Here is an 18,277-nt window from a genome sequence, read left to right as displayed (position 1 = left end):
TATTTTCTCCAGAAAGAGAAAGATACTGGACAAGATGGATGGAGAAAGTGGGACCAAGAATATTTTTTAAAATGGGGGAAGTAACAGGATGTTTTTGGACTGATGAAAATGATCCTGTAGACAAACTGTCAATGATGCAAGAGGAGAGAACCGCTAGGATTTAAGTCCTTGAGTAGATGAGAGGAAACGGGATCTGCTGTAGTGGAGAGCTGGCCATCATCTATGATAACAGGCAAGAATGCAGAATATATGGACACAAATGCTGATGGGTGGTTAGATGTCATGGTTGGAGTCTGTGGAAGTTCTCTCCCAGCTGCTTCAGTCAAGAGTAAAGTGGATACGAGATCATCATATGAAAATTAGGACAGGGAGTGAAGTATTGGAGGTTTCAGGTGAGAGGAAATGGTTGAAATGGATTAGGGAGGCAGAGTGTGATGACCAGGGAGTACGAGTTGAAGTTCGTATATTTCACATGAAGCCTGGTCAGCATTTGATTTTTCCCCAGCTACATTCAGTTTCTCGGGAGCATGTGCAGAGCAGGAAGAGAGGTAGATTTAAACACGACTGTGGCTTTGCCAAGCAAGTATGACATGAGGGAAGATCAGGGGAGTTGACTGGTTCCCAGAATCTACAAGACTTTTAAAAAAGAATAAAACATAAAAAAACTGAAACAGCAATAGAAAAACAATGCATGAATTAACTGAAAATCTTCCTCTCATTCAATCCCATGACCATCTAACCATCAAGTTCTGTGGATTCTACTGTTTACATATTCCTATGTCCTGCCCCTTTGACTACTCCCAGAACAATTCTTTACTTTAGGCCCTTATCATTTTTCACTAGGATTATTGCAAAGCCCACAAACCAGTCTCTCTGTCTCTAATTTGTCCATCCTCCCCTTAGTCCACATTGCATCAGAATACTCTTTCTAAATCTGAACCTGATCATGTTTTTCTCCTGCTTAAAACTCTTTAGCTTCTTATAGTTACAGGGATGAAATCTTAGTCATCTAGTCTTGCTATAACAGAAATACCATAAGTGTGGATGGCTTTAACAAAGAGAAATCTATTTTCTCACAGTCTAGGAGGTCCAAATTCAGGGCACGAGCACCAGGGAAAGGTTTTCTCTCTGTGTCAGCTCTGGGGGAAGGTCCTTCTCATCAATCTTCCCCCTGGTCTAGGAGCTTCTCAGCACATGGACTCCAGGTCCAAAGGGCATGCTTCCCTCTTGTTTCTTCATTCTTGTTGGCATGAGGGCCCCGTCTCTCTGCTCGCTTCTCTCTTTTATGTCCCAAGATACAATCTAATCTTGTAGACTGAGTCTTGCCTCATTAACATAACTGCTTCTAATTCTGCCTCATTAACAACATATAGGTAAAGATTTACAACACATGGCAAAATTACATCAGATGACAAAATGGTGGACAATCATGATGGAAAATCATGGTGGACAAAAATGGTGAGACTCATGGCCTAACCCAGTTAACACACATTTTGGGCGGATACAATTCAATCCATAACAAAATCCCAATGATATAAAAAGAAGTGTCTTCAGAGAAGTCTTCCTCCCATCCCTATGTTCTCCACACTGTCCTGCTATCCTCCCCTTTTAGATAATTATTTCCACTGGTCTTTAGTTTAATCCTTCCTGTGTTTCTCTTTTGCAAAAATAAGCTATAACCTTATTTTTTGGTATTATAGCCTATTCAACCAGTCTCCTATGAACAGACATTTTAGGTTATTTCCAGTATCCTGGTATTATAAATAATGCTAAAATGAAAAACTATGAGCATATGTTATTCTACATTTGTACAGGTAACTCATCATGGTAAACTCCTAAAACCTGGACTGGGTAAATGCAGATATAGTTTTGTTAGATATTACCAAATTCTCATGAAGTAAGCTTAGTTATCTAGTGCTGCTGTAACAGAAATACCACAGGTGAGTGGCTTTAATAAACAGAAACTTATTTTCTCACAGTTTGGGAGGCTAAAAGACAGCAATTCAGGGTGCTGACTCTAGGGAAAAGAAGGCTCTCTGTCAGCTCTGGCACAAGGTCCTTATCTCTTTTCAGCTTCTATTCCCAGGTGCCTTGACAGGCATGTGTCATGTATCTTCCCATCCATTTGTGCCCGCTTGCTTAATCTGCTCTTTTAACGTAAGAAAACTTTCTCCCAAATGGGATTATAACCATAGGCATAAGGGTTAGGATTTATACACATTTTGGGGGGGACACAATTCAATCCATAACATAACATTAGTACCATCTCACATTCCCATTACCAACATATGAGGGTCCCTGTTTCCTCACAGGCTTGCCAACTAAGTGTTTTTCTTCAGCTTTTGAACTTTTACCAATCCAAAAGTAAAAATGGTCTCTCCATGCATTTTAATTTGTATTTTGTTATTATGAGTGAAGTTGAACATCTTTTCATATGTTATTATGTATCATATTGTTTTTGTTGAGCTGTCTGTTCATTTCTTTTGGTCATTTTTAAAAAAATCATGATTAAAATTTTTTTTTCTGATGGAAAATTTAATGATGCTACAACAAAGTCTTCAAACTTTGTGGTAAATGATAAAGAATAAAACAAAAAATAAAATAGCAATGAAGAGCAATGTATGAATTAACTGGAAAAAATACTAAAATCACTTAAAACTATACTGTTACGGTCTATACTCTGTCCCAAACAGTCCATTAAAAAGTGGCAGTTACATCAAGTAAAAAGATTATTAAAAAAAAAAAAGGCGCTCAAATTCTAATTTTATAATGCCAATCAGGACAAATGGATAGTCTCACAAATAACTAAGTCATTGAGGAAGGTCAAAGATTGGGAAAGAGATGATTTACAGACTGCACTGTACCCGTTTCACTACACCCACCTCACAAGTACAGGTTATCCTTCGAGGATGAGGGGCTTCCTGTTGCAGCTGGTACACTGCAAGAAGACAGAAAGCCAAAGATGTCAGTTTCCCTTCTGAAGAACTCTGAATACATTAGCAATTGCAAATGGGTGCTTTTTATGTTTATAAAAAGAAGAAAAAAAAAACTGTGAAACAGTCCTACTTGCGATAAAATTAAAATTTGTTATGAACTAAGCAAAGAAAGAAAACTAAACTAAATTTAGTGAAAGCTCGGGAGCAAGCACAAACAGAAAAATCACAATCCACACAAGTTCCTTTTTACCTTGTAACAAATCAGTGCTGGATATCTGGCTCTGTTCTCCACAAAACAGTCGTTTATTTTCCCCAATTTTTTGTGGATATATTACATAAAGCATGTCTGTGATACAAACCAATAATGGTTTATATATTTTTAAAGCATATTACTGTGTCACACTTGAATCTAAAATTAGGATTTACCGGGCTAGAAGTAACAAATATGGTCTTTTTCTCCCTTTTATATTGCAAATATCTACCTTCAAAGACATTCTCCCCTAAAAACAAAATGTCTGAGCCAAGGTTACCACTGCCTGTTCAACTAGGGCAAATGTAGCAAATGAAAGAATACAGGTACTGAAATAATTTGCCAAAGGAGCGGATAATTTTCAAGGTATCTGAAAACGGATCAGTGAAGATTACACGGATACTATTACTTCCTTCTAACCTCTCTTATGGCTTTTTGATTTGATATGAAGAAAGAATTAATAGCATGTGTGGTTTCAAAGAAAGTGTGTTGATATATGTCTATCTATTAGTGAGAATTTTTTTCTATTTCTGTATATGTACTCACATATAATTAAATTTAATACTGTAGTTAAATACTTTAAAATTTTGTCTACATAACATCAAACTACTCAGACATCTGGGATTGTCAGGTAATTGAATGACTCAGATTTCAACTGGATATAATTATACAGACTATATTTATTCAAACATAACACTAGAAAATATATAAATATATATACAATTAGACCATATGTATGTGTATGTGTAGCCACTGCCGTCGAGTCAGTTCTGATTCACAGCAACCCTACATGACAAAGAAGAACTGTCCCATAGGGTTTCCAAGACTGTAATCTTTACGAAGGCAGACTGCCACATTTTTCTTCCTCGGATCTGTGGATCTGCAGTTCAAACTACAGATCTTTTGGTTAGCAGCCACGCACTTAACTACTGCGCCACCCGAGCTGATGTATATGTATACATATGCATACATGTATATGACAGTTGCCGTTAAGTTGATTCCGACCCATGGTGATCCCATGTGTGCAGATTAGAACTGCTCCATAGGCTTTTCAAGGCTGTGGCCTTTCAGAAACAGACCAGCAGGCCTGTCTTCTGATGTGCCTTTAGGTAGGTTTGAACCACCAACCTCTCAGCTAGTAGTCGAGCAATCAACTGCTTGTGCCACCCAGGCTGTGTGTGTGTGTGTGTGTGTGTGTCTGTTTGTCTGTCAAATACACAGACACGCATCATGTTATGTATTGTTATGTAAAGGCAACAGAGCACCGCAGTTAAGTATCTGAACTCCTGAACCAGACCACCTGGGGTTTGAACACTGGGGCTCTGCCACTAACACTGCATGCTATTTTCCTCACCCATAAAACGGGGATAATAATAGTTTCTACTTCACAGATTATTGTAAGGATTAAATAGTTTACTATATGTAAAAGGTGTAAAATAGTCCCTGGCACACAGTGAACACTCAATAAAGATTAGCAATTATTATATGTAGACCAATCACATTACTACATAAAATTCTTTATAATATTTGGCTCTTAAGATGCATCTTGAGTTTATCACCAAAACATAACACCAGGCTAATGCTATAATTTAAAGCTACTGAGAAGATACAGATTTCCTGTTTAAAAATAAAAAAACAAACCAAGCACTCCCTCAGGTTCCTGATGTTTGAAACTCCACTGATAGAAATGTATTCTTTTGCCTTTTTTTCCTGGTTGCAAGAATCCTTAAGAGATGTAATACATTAAAATGGCTTCAGATATCCACATTTCATTGAGAGTTAGCTTTATCAAAAATACTTCTGTGAATATAGTTTTATAAATTAAAAAAAGATATGAAGGGAGTAACTCTGAAATGAGGATAGGAAGAAAGAGCCCTGAAACCAAGTGTGCCTGGCCCTGAGAGTGACAGTCCATGTGTATCACCCAAATATGTGTGTAAATCTGCATTCTCCTTATGACAAGCCAAAATACGATTTGCAAGAAGGGAAGATTCTTCAGGTTCTCTTCCCCATACTGTTAACTATAAGATGTGAATGAAAATTCAGTGCACAGTTCTTTGATCAATAATTCTCAAAAGATTAATTGTTTGCCACTGGCAACAGGAAATGCTCTGAAAAGTACTGTAACCTATGGAAACACAACTAAGAGAATTGAATGGTAGTCAAGAAGGGCATTAAAAGCTACTAGAAAAAAGTAAAATGTTAATTTTGATTCAAAGCACAAATACTGTAGTATCTGGTTATCATCAGAAAGACATCATGTATTCAGTAAGCAAACATTAAAATAAGCCAGTATGAAAAAAGGGGTGATAAATATCTTCACATGAGAATTGGTCCAGGTGTTACCCTTTTATTTTAATCAGAGTTTCAAAGGGTATTAATTCTATCTCATAGAGAGGAGTTTTTTTAGACAAATGCCTACTACTGACTGGCTACCAGTGTTTAGTCTATTTTTAAAACTCACTTTTAATAAAAAATTTACAGGTTATTACTGGGGGGTGGGTTCTTTGGATATTGTATAACGAATATGACAAATCTGGATTCAGGGAACATCTATCAAAAGGATCATTACAAAATTATACACAGCAGTAAAGTCTAATTAATGCAGACCCATCCCCCTCAAGTTGGAATTTTTCGGAATTTAAAGTGGAACTCAACTGAAATTTAAATTGGCACAATCAATAAATGATTTTCCAAAAATTAATAGCTAACTTCAAGATGAGTATATGATTAAAGTACTTAACATTTTTTCAATTACCTAGAAGCATCAATGCTTACATACTTACATACATCGTTAATCTAGTTCAGAGAGATCACAACTTGGTACCGTAAGGTCAAAACTGGCTCTAGGTCTCACATCTTTTGTTTGCTGTCTTTTATATTTGAATTTGTTTTTAATGTTCAAAAATTAAGAGGTTTAACAACAATAACAAAAGCAAAAGAGAATTCCAGCTTCCCTTGTAAAGTAAGAAGATCGGACATTAGATCCAGAGTCTTCCATAGCAATAGTTAAGGAGGGCCAATCACAAGCCCTTCCCTACAGACCTGGCATCCATGCTTGACTTTCTCAAAGTTCCTGCCTCGGCTGCTTGCCTCATTCATTACATGTAAGACTACTGGTTTAAGGGATATAGATATAGAACAGTAATAAAACTGTACTTGTTTGGAAAGAGTCTCCAATTTAGATTTCTTGCTAACTCTACTTCCCTATTGGGTCGTATTTGTAAGGTTTTGTAATTTTTTTACAAGCTCAAATGAATCAAAATTGGAGAAAGCAACAAAGGCATAGGTAAAATAAGTTTCTTACAAAATCACAGAACAAGCCATTTATATCCCACTATGCCAAAGACCAAAAAAAAAAAAAAAGGAAATTCTAACGTGCTGCACCTTTCCACAGTAAAATTAAACTGTCCTTTTAGTTTTATAGATGTAATACAAAATAAAAGTGACCAAACAACACTGTGAATGACTTCTTGTACATCCTTACATAGACCGACCATGCTTGATTTAAAAAGAAAATGTCCATCCATTTAGATTTGATTACCATTTGGGGAATATTTTTTTTTTTAATAACAAAAATAAAGTTGCATCACAGGGGAAGATGGTGAATGTTTTATGGTTTGTCAGTTCCAAGGACTGTCAGCAGAATTTATTGTCAATTATCAGCTGTAAAGCAGACACAGGTCTGGCTCTAAGATTAAACAAAATGGTCACGGTACTGGACAGGTCCTATAACCCCAGTTATTTAAAATTGCAATCTCTATCGATGAAATAAAGGTGTCAGAGGCTTTTTAATCTTAAAAATTTTTCCTATTTAAATGCAGAGAACCCTGGACAAATGAACTTCTTAAAGTACTATTAATAAATACCTTACTGGTGATTACTCACAGCTAGCTGAACATAAAATGTAAAATTGAGAATGAAAAGGGCAAAGGAAACAAAAAAACCAAACTCAGCTTACATAACAATTTTTTCTAGAATCAGAATCTTGACAAACACATTTAACAGTCTATATGATCATCATAGCAGCTTTAACTTTTTTCTCATGAGTTAAAATTTGCAGGTATTCAAATTATTGAAAGATCAACACCATGAGTTTAAAAGAAAAATTCATAAAACCAATTTTAAAAATGCACCTTTCCACTTGGCCTTAACACAGTTTAATCTTAATATTTCCCCAAGTCAAAGGCTTTTTTTTGTTTGTTTTCATTTGAGAGTCAGAAGATAAAAAGGCTATTCTAATTATTCTAATAATTCCCTCCCTGTTTCTATTATTAAAATGATAGTGGGGAGTTCAAGTACCGGAATCATTAAGAGTAGGTACTGGAATCATTAAGAGTAACTACAAAACTCAGTAGCAAAATTGTCACCAAAAAAAGAAATACGCCATTTTTCAAGACAAATGGCAGCTATTATATAAGACATTTGAAGATACAAAAAATACAACTTGCATATACTACATTTACTAATCAATATTCTTCAAGGGGAAAAATCACCATCATAATTCAGTAACAGTCTCAGGCTTCATAAATGCTCTTACATAAAAAATGTGTAGGGCACGAGTCAGAGCAAAGGGGAAAATGAAGAATTGAAAACCAGTAAATGCAGAAGCGAATTTTAAATAGGCTTCCAGCCAATGAGATTATGAAACAAAATCTTTAGGAGGTAAGAACATTAGTCATTTTTAGACATTCTTAGAACTATGCTCCCCAGAAACAAAAAGGCACCAGTGGGGGAAAAAAAGCATCTATGGCAATACTTTTATAGACTGTTCATATTTTATTTACCATAATTAGCCCAAAGTAGCAACTTATTAAAATAAAACTCTGTTGTTCTGGAAACATAAAGCGAACAAGAAACTGAATTGCTGCTCCTTTGGTCAGCAAATTTCAGCAACTTTACAAACACAAAATTTACAATAATTCCCAACATTTATAAAGATGTTAATAATCTATATTTAAAGTACAGGTATCATCCTTAGGTTGTTTACTGGAATCTACAAACAAAAATATCTTACAGTACTAGTCTCTTCAACAATACATTCATTAATGTAAAGTTTTTTTTTTTTATTATATTAATCCTATTTTCACTTTAAAAAATCTGAAATACCTTTTACTTGATGAGCTAACGTTCCCTGGAAAACAAGCGAGGGAAAATAAATAGGAAAGACTAAGAACCTTGACTCTGAAGAAGGAATGTTTTATTCTAACGCGAAGTTTAAAGAGCAACACAGAAATCAAATGTGTTTCTTTTACATTTTGGAAAAGCAATTCCTAAAAAAGAAGATGACTTTTCTTTTGTCTCTTTCATCCATTCTTTCTATTAAGATAGTCAACAGACTTATCATCACTTAATATACTTTTTTCATCTAAGGAGCCCTGGTGGCCCAGTGGTTAAGAAGCTCGGCTACCAAAAGGTGAGCAGCTCGAATCTAACAGCTGCTCCTTGGAAACCTTATGGGGCAGTTCTGCTCTGTCCTTATAGGGTCGTTATGAGTCAGAATTGACTCCATGCCAATGGTTTGGTTTTCATATAAAGGATCAGAATCTAAATTCTTAGTTATCAGCCACTGTCAACAAGTGGTCTCAAGCTCCACTGTATGGAATTCCATGTAACCACAGGGGAATGAGATACATTCCAGACATGCAAACCATATACAGACTTTGTGAACACACTCCTGTCTCAACACAATTACTTCTCCTATGCCATTCCCAAATCCTGTTGTGAATTAACTTTTCAATAATGAGTACAAAATGGAGTGAATCTTGTTTTAACCCTTTATATCTAATATTCCTAATATTTTTATATGACTTGTAAAGTAATATAACCCATCCAACTTAAAATTACTTGTATACTTACAGTAAGATTTCCAAACAGGAGGTCTATATTCATCTGTATCTGAAAGAAAAAAAACATTAAATTAACATTACTTAATAGTTATCCTTTTAAATGAGATATTTTAATCATTAATTCACTTAATATATATTTGTTGAGGTCTATTTATCCTAGGCATTACACTAGGCACTAAAGGGCATTCAAAAATTTATTAGTCTTGGTCCTTATTTTTTTGGAATACAGTTTTACAAAGATGTTCAAAGAAAGTCACTTGTGTTTTTCAACTGCTTATCACATAAAACATCATGGTTACTTTTTACCACTGGGTCTCATTTATTACAGTCACTGAGGTACTAGTCAATAGTCTTTTGTTTCAGATCCCTGAAATCATTGGACTTTTTATTTTTCAGTCAAATTGACCAGGTAACAATTTTAATCCCCAGAAATGTATTTCTATATTTTCTACCACTACATTTGGGGATTTCAGAAGAGCAGCAAGGCACAGAATTTAGTCCCCATACATTTTGGACAATCAAAACCAGGAAATAAGAAACACTTCAATGGAAGGGAGTGTATCTAGGGAAACACAAAGAACATGAGGTGAACACCTGCTCTTCAAGTTTATTTCCCACATTCTGCTTGAGTCAGGATATAGGAGACAGTGTGAAGAGGCAGTGTAAAGAGATGGAAAAACAAACATGTATGGGAGATGGGGAAATTAGAGAAAGGAGAGGAGCCAGCATGGCATGGCTATTTATCAGGAAAGCATAGCTGAGGTAGAATTTTGCCAGCCAAATGCTCTGCTTGCAAGGCTATGTAGCCACATCAGCAGACACTGCATTTTGGCATGGGCAGGTGTGGCCAGCCACATCACCTGGTTCTGCTGACGTCCAACATAAACCCATTAGGGAATTTGATCCTAAAAATGCTGGTCTCTAAGGAGGCACGAAAAGTCCCAGAAAGTTAACCAAGAAAGTTGAATCTAGCATATATAACCCAAGTAAAAATAGTCATAGGCTCAAAACATTCAACTCTCAACCTTTAAAGAGCAATCACACTTCTTTTTTGATTTATTATCATAAACTACCCAAGTACTTCGAGTCAGAGGGCTACAACAAGACCGCTAATGATACGCATAAAAACATAAAAGGAAAACCAAAGGCACAAGGAAAGTATTAGTCCAAAGGACTAATAGATCACATGAACCACAGCCTCCACCAGCCTGAGCCCAGAAGAACTAGATGGTACCTGGCTACCACCACTGACCACTCTCACAGGGATCACAACAGAGGGTCCCAGAAAGAGGTGAAAAAAAGTAGAACAGAATTCAAATTCACAAAAAACGACCAGACTTACTGGTCTGACAAGAGACTAGAGGAACCCCCAAGGCTATGGCTCCCTGTATATCCTGCTAACTCAGAACTGAAGCTATTCCCAAAGTCCACCTTTTAGCCAAAGATTAGACAGGCCTATAAAACAAACAACAACACACGTGAGGAACATGCTTCTTAATTCAATAAAGTATATGAGACTAAATGGGCAACATCTGCCCAAAAGCAAAGAGAAGACGACAGGAAGGGACAAGAAACCTGGAGGAATGGTCATGGGGAACCTGGGGTGGACAAGAAAAGGGGAGAGTGCTGACACATTGCGGGGACTGCAACCAATGTCACAAAACAATTTTTGCATAAAATTTTGAATGAGAAACTAAATTGTGCTGTCAACTTTCATCTAAAACACAATAAAATTTTTTAAAAAAGTAAAAGGGAAATTCTAAGGTGACACGGACATTTCTTGGCACCCGGTAGAAGCATTCAAATATGTTTGCTTATTGAACAAATAAAAGATTACATGAAGAATGAATGAATGAATGCAGCAAATATACGAATGAGCAATTATTTAGGAAAACTGCCATCACATATGAACTTACCTACTGATGATATAAAGTTGAGATGAAACATGTCCTTAATACAGTCATTGTTCTGGGGCTACATATTTGATTTGCTAGGGTGTGTGTGCGTGTTTAGGGGGTTAATTATGTTGAAGTTTATATTAATAAGCAAATCATAATTAATTCAATGGAATTGAATTAATTTCCAATACTAGGAAAATTTTGCCTATTATCAAGTCATTTTGTGGTGATATCAGCCTGGCTTCCAGGGAAGGGAGGGAGGCTGGAGATTCAGTTCAATCATGTGGCCAATGATTCAATCAATCATGCCTATGTAATGAAACTCCCAATAAAAACTCTGGCCAATGAAGCTCTAGTGAGCTTCCCTGATTGACAATACATTGATGTGCCAGGAAAGTGACAGGTCCTGAGCCCGTGGGGGAAGGACATGGAAGCTTTACATTTGGGACCCTCCCAGACCTTGCCTTATCCATTTATTTTTTTGTACCCTTTTGCTATAATAAAACTGTAACTGTAAGTATAGCACTTTCCTGAGTTCTGTAAGTCATTCTAGTGAATTAGAGTTTGAGGAGGTAGTGCGAACTCCTGAATTATAGCCAGTTGGTCAGAAGTGTGAGTGTCCTGGGGACCCCCAAGCTTGCAACTAGTGTTTGAAATGAAAGCAGTCTTATGGAGGATTGTGCCCTTAAATTGTGAAGTTTGGCCTGACTCCAGGTAGTTAATGTCTGAATTGAATTGCAGTTAATTGCAATCTCTTAAACCTTTAAAAGTGCATAGCAGGGTTTCTGTCAAGGCAGAGATTAAGGGAACATTTTAAAAATTATTTCTTATGTTTAGGGGAGGAGATCTTAGGTCACCCTGACATGGATCTTTTTTGTTGAGAGCAGAGCTACTTGAATGTTCCCTTAGTTAATTAAGCAAAGGGTAGACACCACTGCCCTTAGGACTGGGAGGGAGGGTCCCAGTGGCTTAGAAAAACATGCCTCGACCTCTTAATATGCAGAATTTGTTACAAGAGTCAAGGAGACCAACTTCCTAGGACTGTAGGCAAGACACATTACTCCCATCTTTGAGTTCTGAGATTCAGTGCTAAGGAATTCTGTCATAGAAGACTTTATAGCCCCAAACCAAGTCCCACTGACCAGGAAAGACAAAGACACCCCTGAAATAAAATGACCCTGAAGAAGGACTAATTGAAACTGGTGATCTAGGAGTATACACAAGGGCTTATGGGTTTCCTAGGGAGAACAGATTCTGGCCCAGCATAAAGCTGATGCTGAAATGTCTCTGACCCCAGCTTCCCTGGCACACTAAATATGTGAACTAAAAAAAAACAAAACAAAAACCTGCAATCCTGACCTCCAGCTGGTGTTACTGCTGTGGCTTGGGCCATGGTCTGACCAGAAATGACATCCCAGCAGCAGCTAGGTAAGCACCTATCAACAAACAGTACTGGGCTGGTCTACACCATTGACAGAATGATAAAGAGAAACGGTATACTATTAAGACTGCAGTTCTTCTAGCATTTGGAAAAGGGTGGGACCACTTTGGGGCTAAGTGCGCCTCCTAGGGTTCAAACTTGGATAATTTAGGAGTGGGGAGAGACACCTAAAGAGGGTGATATTTGATTTCCTGCTAATTGGGGCACTAATTAATTTTTAAAAATGTATGGGAGCATGGAAACCCTGGTGGCATAGTGGTTAAGTGCTACAGCTGCTAACCAAAAGGTTGGCAGTTCGAATCCGCCAGGAGCTCCTTGGAAACTCTATGGGGCAGTTCAACTCTGTCCTATAGGGTTGCTATGAGTCGGAATCGAGTTGATGGCACTGGGTTTGGTGTTTTTTTGGTTATGGGAGCATATTTGGCCCCTGAATTTATATAACAGGTCACGCCAGTTCCTTGTGCATACCTTTCTGACCCAGCAGTTCTAATTTATTCTAAATAAATTATTCTAAAAATTTAAGAATGTTTGAAAATGTTAATATAGAAGAGTAAAATATATATATATATATATATATATATATATATATATATATATATATATATATATATATATAGAAGAGTATCACTGTACTATTACATTTAAGACTGAAAACCTGGATTCAATCTAAATTCTCAACAATTGGAAACCAATATAAAAAATTGATACATTCAAATTTGAAGATCCCTTCACTATATCGAAAGGATTCTGTTTTTTAGTCTGTTCTCCTTTAAACATTTTACATCTTTGAAAACAGTAGTTCTCCAATTTTCTGGTCTCAGAAATCTGGATTCTAAAGAGTTTTTAATTTCTATCAATATCAACCATATCAGAAATTAAAACTGAGAAATGTGAATAGTATTTACTTGTTAAATAATTGTAAAATAATAATAAGCCTATTACATCTTAACATACGTATTGATGGAAAGTACATTTTTCAAAACAAAAAATTTGTTTGACATTTTTCAAGTCTCTTTAATGTCTGACTTAATAGAATGCAGCTGTATTCTCATATTTGCTTCTGTCTTCAATCTGTTGTGATAGTACATGCCATGTAGCTTCTGGAAGACTCTACACTTGTGAGAGAATGAGAGTGAAAAAGGCAAACAATGTCTTAGTATTATTATGAAAATAGTTTTGAGCTTGTGGAAACTCTGAAAAAACCTTGGGGACTCCCAGGCGTTCCTGGACCATACTTGCAGAACCACTGTTTTAAACCATGCTTTCATTAGCATATCTTTTATTCTCAGGGTGGGGTAAGATACATTTCATATAGCAGAAGAAATTAAAAAATTAATTAAGAGGAAATCATGTGTTCTTTTAGCACAAAGCATCAGCTTGTTCAAAGGAAGTTATCACGGGGCACTTTGGGCACCAAATATCTGTGATCTATCTTCCCAAAGGTCAGTGGTTTGAACCCATCAGCCTCTGCGGGAGAAAGATGTGGCAGTCTGTTTCCATAACGATTACAACCTTGGAAACCCTATGGGGCAGTTCTACCCTGTTTATAGGGCCGCTATAAGTCGGAATCAACTCAATGACAGTGGGTTTGGTTTGGATTTTTACCTTCAGCTGGATGTTAAAGATGCTCACCACTTCTTTTTGATTCTGTCAAAAAATCCCACTAGACCCAGCATATAAACGTGTTAGGCTTCCATCACAAGAACATGATTGACAGTGAGAGTCAGGTAACCTGTGACTCAAGGACAACTCATCAGCTGCTTAAAATAATCTCAGCATGGTATGGACCAGTGTTTAAATTAAGTACATACCCACAAAAATCCATAAAAAGGCTTTCTCCATTGCCTTTAAAAGTCAGTAATACTTTTCATATCTAATACAAAAGACAATCAATTTTACAAAAATATCAAAGTTACACCAGCAGAGAAAAATGCTGAAATAATCAGAAAGTTTTATTCATTTAACAAATATGTCTTTGAGTGGCATAGACAATTAAGTGCTGGGCTATTAACCGAAAGGCTGGCAGTATGGAACCCACCCAGAGGGTTCTCAGAAAAAAGGCCAGGCTATCTGTTTCTGAAAGGTCACAGGCATAAAAACCCTATGGAGGGTGGTTCTACTCTGGAAAACAAGGGGTGGCTATGAATTGGAATCGACTCGACAGCAACCTGTTATGAGGTAAGGACGGCATTTACAAATTATGCCCAGGTGTAGTTTATGCCTGCAAGAGCGGTAGGAAAGAGAATATGAATATTATTATTTACAAACAAAATAATATAGTAAGATTACTCTAAGTTTTGTACACCATCATCTTGACAAAATGCCTGGCCCAGAGTAGGAATCCAATAAGTACTGCTGAACTGATGAAAGAATAAATGGAAAAAAAGAACTACTTTTGGCCGATGTCAAGAAGGACAAACGAGATAGTTCCATCTGACCAGGGCTAAGGAAAGGGGTGTGGAAATAAGAGGCAGAGGAACACTAAACAGAGGGAACACAGTGAATAAGAGCACAGAAACAAGAAAGTTCAGTAAGTATTTGAAGAGCAGCGAATAATGCAGAGTGGCTGAATTACGGAAAACTTGAGACTTAGGCACTGGATGGAATCTAGACTGAGTTGTCCAAGAGGCATTCATAAGCAACGCCCCATGGATTTTCCTCTGCTTTGTTCCTACTTCCTAGATGTATAATGCTTTGTTCATTAACATATCTGTTTTTGTCTCACTGGTCTCCATTAAGGGGAAAAACCAAATCTTAGCTTAATTTCCTAGTTCCTAGCCCATCAAAGGCAAGCATCAATTTTTGGTTGCATGAGTGAGTGAATAACTAAATTCGACCAAAACATGGTCAGACCATCAGGAGTTGACAATAAAGCAACCATGCTTGGAGAGCTAGTTAAGAGACCTGATCATGTTGGTAGGGTCAAGAATGTGCAGAAAGTGTTTATTACCAGAACAGTGGCACAGGGGGTGGTCTTGAATGAGGCAGAGAGGAAGCCTACAGTCAACCCAAGTAAATTCTCAAGAGTCAGAGAAAACAAGGCAGGCAGCAGGAAAGACAAAGGTAGAAGAAACAGCAAGGACCGTTCACAAACAGGTGAGTTATACTGATAAATAACTGCTGCTAAAGGCAAATTATGTTCAAGCCATTCTAATTTTATGGGAACTGAGCCTAAATGGGGGCAAGGTCTCTTCAGAAATCCTTTTCAAAAATCCTCTCAACCCATTTTCCTAGAATATACTGAAAGTCTAAAGGATCCATGTGGAAACTGAATTCCCTAAGTAACCAGGGTCATTTCACTTGAATTGGCCCTGGAATACCTGAAATGGATCATATGGCTGGGATCCTGAAAAGAAGCAGAGAAATCTGTCACTGGTTACGACTGTAAATTTAAATGTAGACAAAGATAAGGGTGAGGTTTAGCTAGGAAAAAGTTGTCAATCAAAAGGCCTCAAGAAGTACCTGGCTTTACCATGCAGTATTTACTATGGTGAAGAACCTAGCGTTCAGCCTTCCATTTCAGGGTTGCTGACTCTTGCCAATCAAACTTACCCATCTAAAATGGGGCACAGATATTCCTCTTTGGTAACCTGAAGCTAATGTTCCCCATTCAAGTAATCTCTTGCTATATCAGGATCCTTAAAAGCCAAATTAGTAATCAGAAAGCTGCTTGGTGAGTCTAGATTAGAAAACTATTTCCACAGAATATGGTGGGACTGCATTAACCTGAGAAGCCAAAATCGGTAACCTCTGGATTCAGTGTTCCTTACCCTGCAGAATGCTGGCGGCGGGGGGGGACCCATAACTTTAGGTCTTCTGGTCTTTCTTTGGTTAATCTATAGGTTTCAATCCCACAGACTCTGCGGATCAATTGGTTTTCTGCTTTAGTCACCTCGATTAGTCTTGGGCTATCCCAAACCCTCAGTCATACATCCAAACAGGACCTCTCCTGGTTTGTTGCCACACAGGGTGAATCACAAATTTGCTAGAGTAATTCCTAGAGGGCAACTGCCCTCTCACTCTTGAGAGTGTTTCACTATTTCGCCATGTATTGTCAATAAACAAACAAACAAAAAAACAAACTCAGAGACCCTACAGGACAGAGTAGAACTGCCCCCTAGGGTTTCCAAGGAGCTGCTAGTGGATATGAACTAATGACCTTTTGGTTAGTAGCTTGAGCTCTTAACCACTTTACCAGCAGGACTCCTTTGAGATTTCACTCAAACCAAACCAAACCCACTGCCACGGAGTCAGTTCTAGCTCATAGCGACTCTATAGGACAGAGTAGGACTATCCTCTAGGGTTTCCAAGGCTGTAAATCTTTACAGAAGCAGACTGCCGCATCTTTTGAACACAGAGCAGCTGGTGGGTTCAAACTGCAGGCCTTTCCGTTAGCAGCCAGGCGCTTCAGTAAAAAATAAAACTAGTAAAATATATCTAGGATAATACCTTTGATGTTACATATTATAATTTACAACATTAGGACTATTAAGGAGGTACTCAAAAATGTGCGTTTACTAACTGACAAGATGAAATCTCCTTATAAATACCTTAAAACGAATTTTTTAATAAACTTAAAAGATTGTATGATTGAGTAAACCTTTATGCTCTCTCCAACTAGGGCCTATGTATACCTATAGATGCTGTTGAAAATGACTGGCCTTTGGAAACAAAGAGAAAAATGTATTTCACTCTTTTTATTACATAGTTTTGTGCATCATTATATATTTATGTCATATGCATTCTTTGGTTTAGAACAATACTCTTCTGGTGAAGTTTAAATCTGCCTAACTTTTTATTTTAAAAGATAAACAGTTCATTCTAGAACACACTAGAGTGTTTAACTTTTTTTTTTAATAACTTTTATTAAGCTTCAAGTGAACGTTTACAAATCCAATCAGTCTGTCACATTTAAGTTTACATACATCTCACTCCCTACTCCCACTTGCTCTCCCCCTCTTGAGTCAGCCCTTTCAGTCTCTCCTTTCTTGACAATTTTGCCAGCTTCCCTCTCTCTCTATCCTCCCATCCCCCTCCAGACAAGAGTTGCCAACACAATCTCGAGTGTCCACCTGATATCATTAGCTCACTCTTCATCAGCGTCTCTCTCCCACCCGCTAACCAGTCCCTTTCATTTCTGATGAGTTGTCTTCGGGGATGGTTCCTGTCCTGTGTCAACTGAAGGTCTGGGAAGCATGGCCGTCGGGATTCCTCCAGTCTCAGTCAGACCATTAAGTTTGGTCTTTTTATGAGAATTTGGGGTCTGCATCCCACTGATCTCCTGCTCCCTCAGGGGTCCTCTGCTGTGCTCCCTGTCAGGGCAGTCATCGATTGTGGCCGGGCACCAACTAGTTCTTCTGGTCTCAGAATGATGTAGGTCTCTGGTTCATGTGGCCCTTTCTGTCTCTTGGGCTCTTAGTTGTCGTGTGGCCTTGGTGTTCTTCCTTTTCCTTTGCTCCAGTTGGGTTGAGACCAATTGCTGCATCTTAGATGGCCACTTGTTAGCATTTAAGACCCCAGACGCCACATTTCAAAGTGGGATGCAGAATGATTTCATAATAGAATTATTTTGCCAATTGACTTAGAAGTCCCCTCAAACCATGTTCCCCAGACCCCCGCACTTGCTCCGCTGACCTTTGAAGCATTCATTTTATCCCGGAAACTTCTTTGCTTTTGGTCCAGTCCAATTGAGCTGACCTTCCATGTATTGAGTGTTGTCTTTCCCTTCACCTAAAGCAGTTCTTATCTACTGATTAATCAATAAAAAACCCTCTCCCACCCTCCCTCCCTCCCTCCCTCGTAACCACAAAAGTATGTGTTCTTCTCAGGTTTACTATTTCTCAAGATCTTATAATAGTGGTCTTATACAATATTTGTCCTTTTGCCTCTGACTAATTTCACTC

At 37.6% G+C, this 18,277-nt stretch overlaps 1 protein-coding gene across 1 annotated transcript in view; it reads right to left on the bottom strand.

The window, feature by feature from the left end:
* The window catches only part of CHN1 (chimerin 1), a 219,418-nt gene that overhangs the window by 135,159 nt on the left and 65,982 nt on the right, over positions 1 to 18,277 (bottom strand). The window contains exons 2-3 of the mRNA XM_064286970.1: positions 9,046 to 9,084; positions 2,883 to 2,938 (exon numbers count right to left, since the gene is read on the bottom strand). Of these exons, the coding sequence (XP_064143040.1) occupies positions 2,883 to 2,938; positions 9,046 to 9,084 (95 nt within the window). The remainder of the gene's footprint in view (positions 1 to 2,882; positions 2,939 to 9,045; positions 9,085 to 18,277) is intronic.

Source organism: Loxodonta africana, chromosome 6, assembly GCF_030014295.1.
Source record: "Loxodonta africana isolate mLoxAfr1 chromosome 6, mLoxAfr1.hap2, whole genome shotgun sequence".
In the NCBI taxonomy this organism is placed as follows: domain Eukaryota; kingdom Metazoa; phylum Chordata; class Mammalia; order Proboscidea; family Elephantidae; genus Loxodonta; species Loxodonta africana.
This window is presented reverse-complemented; position numbering and strand designations above follow the sequence as displayed.